General features: G+C 32.9%; 1 protein-coding gene across 1 annotated transcript; it reads right to left on the minus strand.

Moving 5' to 3' along the window:
- Nucleotides 1-370: 370 nt before the first annotated feature.
- LOC132637273 (uncharacterized) lies at nucleotides 371-3243 on the minus strand. The gene is made up of 6 exons (XM_060354385.1): nucleotides 3183-3243; nucleotides 2343-2883; nucleotides 1634-2184; nucleotides 1443-1548; nucleotides 938-1325; nucleotides 371-805 (listed from the first exon to the last, which is right to left on the minus strand). Exons 1-6 carry the CDS (start codon nucleotides 3241-3243, stop codon nucleotides 371-373), a joined length of 2082 nt encoding a protein of 693 aa, XP_060210368.1.
- Between the last annotated feature and the right edge of the window lie 262 nt (nucleotides 3244-3505).

Below are 3505 nucleotides of genomic sequence, written 5' to 3' on the forward strand. Positions count from 1 at the left end.
TTATCCATACAATATTGATACACTAAACAACTAAACTAATACCAACTAAAGCTATTGATACATTATCTATACAATATTGATACACTAATCAACTAAGCGTTTTAGTCAATATTCAGTAGTTAAATATAATGCCATGATATTTCAACGGTTTGATACAAATTTTACAGTCAAACTAAACAACTAAAGTTTTGATGCATGCCCTTAAATATGCGAACAAAAAAAAAATCCACCCATGAAATAAACATTAAATTCTTGCTAGCCAATTTAATAGACAATGTTGCGTCAAAATAAATTTAGAATTTATAAAGTAATGATTTCTACTAACAGTGAATGAAAAAAAATAAAAAATTTGGCTATACGGAATTTGATTTCATTTGGGCAAATTGCTACATGTCTTCTTGTTGTGCCCCTCTATGCCACACTTGCTACATGTCATCTTTGCCCTCTTAAATTTCATCTCGTAAAATGGTTTCATTCTCTTCAACGATGGTCTCCCTGGAGGTCTTTTAGAATCCGGTGGTAAAACAATTTGTTCTAACACATCAAATGGTATCTCCCATGTACTCTCGCATGGAAGAGGTTCCACTGGTATGGCATATGTATCTTTGAAATTTTTATTGCTGTAGTAGGCAGAGCAGTAGTCCTCTCCATGTTGGTGCCTGTACATTATAGCAGCCAAAGCATGTCCACATGGTATCTCATCAAGTTGAAACCTTCCACAACTACAAATCTTACTTCGAAGACACACACTAAATATCTTCATACCATCTGTCACTGTAAGTAGGAATTCAGTGGAAGCCCTTACCTACCATAAAAAAGTTGGTTCATAATTTAAATTCAGAAATTTAACAAAAAACATACAACATAAATACATAAAACATACAACATAAATATATACAACATAAATGATACCCTATCATACAGTTTAAAAACTTACAGTCATACGGTGTGATAATTCCTTGTTATCCTCATAAGCTTTATTGTACTCATTAGTAAGATCAGTGAATGTATTTCTCCCTTCTTCACTGTGTTTTTCATTCCAAGTTTCAATCAATTGTCTCATGTAATCCATTAACTTACAGACTGGAAATTCTCTAGCTTTGGCAATGCTGTTGTTTATAGATTCAGCAATGTTTGAAGTCAACGTCCATGTTCTCTTCACTGTTGCATGTACCCGAGACCATTTGTGATACCCACTATCAAATAAGTATACACCCAACTTCTTATCTATTGTGTCCAGCCTTCCCATGAGTTCACTAAATTCTTGAAGAGTGTATGCCTTAGCTAATGCAAAGTATAGTTTCCTGACCTGTTCTTTATTTCCCCTGCATTTTTTAAGTAAATTATTCCACAAATGCCAAATACATGCATAATGAGTCAGCCCGGGATATACTAATGCAGAAGCTTTCCATATACTATCATGTCTATCTGATACAATGCACATATTCTCCCTTTCACCAAAAGCTATCCTAAATCTCTCAAAGAACCATGTCCAAGATGCATTATTCTCTGAATCAACAATTGCATATGCTAATGGCAGTATACTACCTGTTTTTGTACAAAAATTATATGTAATCAATACGGTGATTTATAAGTGAAATTTAAGCATAAAATTTAAAATAAATTTACATACCTCCAGGATCTAGTGTGCTTGCTATTAGCATAGTTCCTTCATAAGTTGATTTTAGATGGGTGCCGTCAACAACTACTATAGGCCTACAATACTCCCATCCTCTAATACAAGGTTCCAATGCTACAAATGCATACAAGAAACGGTCTTCTGCTGTTTTTTCCAAACTAACAACTGAGCCCGGATATGTCTTTTCCAGGATGAAAAAGTAGCTCGGTAACTTATTGTATGACTCTGTTGGATCCCCTCGCAACATGTTTAATGCCTTTTCCTTGGCTCTATAAGCTTGCATGTAAGTCATTGTTAAACCATGCTGTTTTCTCATATCTGATGCTATATCCTTTGGTGTGTATACTCTTTTTGGATCTTCATACTTATCCATTATCATAATTCCAACAACCGCTGTAGTTGCTTGACGTCTTGAATAAATCCTATCTTTTAATGAGCATGAATGTTGTTCACAAAATGATCTAATTTTGAAAAGCCCTGAATCATTCAAACTTGACGATTTAAAACTCCAAGAGCATTCGTCCGCAGGGCACTCAAGACAATAGCTATTGTTGGAAGAAAGAAAAATATCAGAAACAACTTTTATTTACTGATTTCATACATATAACATACAACAATCCAAATCATAAATAATTGAAAGGATTGTTTAAAAGTTATATCATACATAGTATTCAACATATTGAAAAAACATTAATTCTCATACCTTTTAGAACTAGATCTTCTAACTCGAAATTGGAATTGTTTCGAAAAGGCGTAGTTCTTCATAACCGCAACAATTGTTTCCTTGTCCTTATAAATTTGTTTTTCAGCAACAAATTCATATCGATTGTCGCTTATAATTCCATTTCGTTGACATTCCACAGCCTTAAAATCAACACTGGGAACTATGGCATTCAATTGATCAGTTATTCCATTGTGTGAAGGTACGGATTTTATAGAATTTGAACTGCTGCCTCCTTCGTCTTGGATTTCAATTAAATCCAAAGCTATATCCCTCAATGTAATACATAAAGGATACTTACTGAAGAAGTTTTTGTTTTCCTTTTTTTGATCTAAATATACATGGACACCCATATTGTTGTGTATGGTCATTGGCGGGCATTTGTCACTAACAATGTATTTAATCTCCAATCCTTGAATTGTTGTATCTATTCCTAGTTGAGCAGCAATTACAGTGACCAAACCACTAAACTTTGATTTGGAATCGTATAATATTCCTTCAACTTCAAAATTTATGTATCTACCTGTCAAAAAAAATAAAACAAAAAACACATTATACGAACCGCGATTATGATACAAATATAATACACAGTACATACACACTAACGATACATTACATAATTATATATATACATTTTAGATTCATCGTACATACTAACGACACATTACATAATCAAATATATACAGTTTAGATTCATCATTCATACATATTGTATACACAACTAAACATATTATATGGTTTTAAACAGCAAAAAAAAATTTAAAAAAATTGACATGAAAAAAAACAAAAATTTTAAAAAACTGGGCATTAACATATGAACACCTGATGCGTCCCATCTTCCATTGTGTTGTACCATTATTGAATGAGTTGTCTCATCCGCCATTGAAACATACGAAATTATTTCTCCGGAACTTTGATTTCGAATGTTGTATGAATTCTGCAATCACAACTACAGTTAAATGAATCTTCAAGAATCTTCAACAATGATGGTGAAAATATGGTTTCTACTTTAAATTTTGTGAATTGCTGAAATCTGGGAGAAAAAACAGGGAAGAGATATTATGGGGAGTAGGATTCTAATCGGTTACACCGTGATCTTTGGGGATTCATGTACCGTATATTCCCTTCTTTTACCGTATTAGTTT

Source organism: Lycium barbarum, chromosome 4 (assembly GCF_019175385.1).
Source record: "Lycium barbarum isolate Lr01 chromosome 4, ASM1917538v2, whole genome shotgun sequence".
Classification (NCBI taxonomy): Eukaryota; Viridiplantae; Streptophyta; class Magnoliopsida; order Solanales; family Solanaceae; genus Lycium; species Lycium barbarum.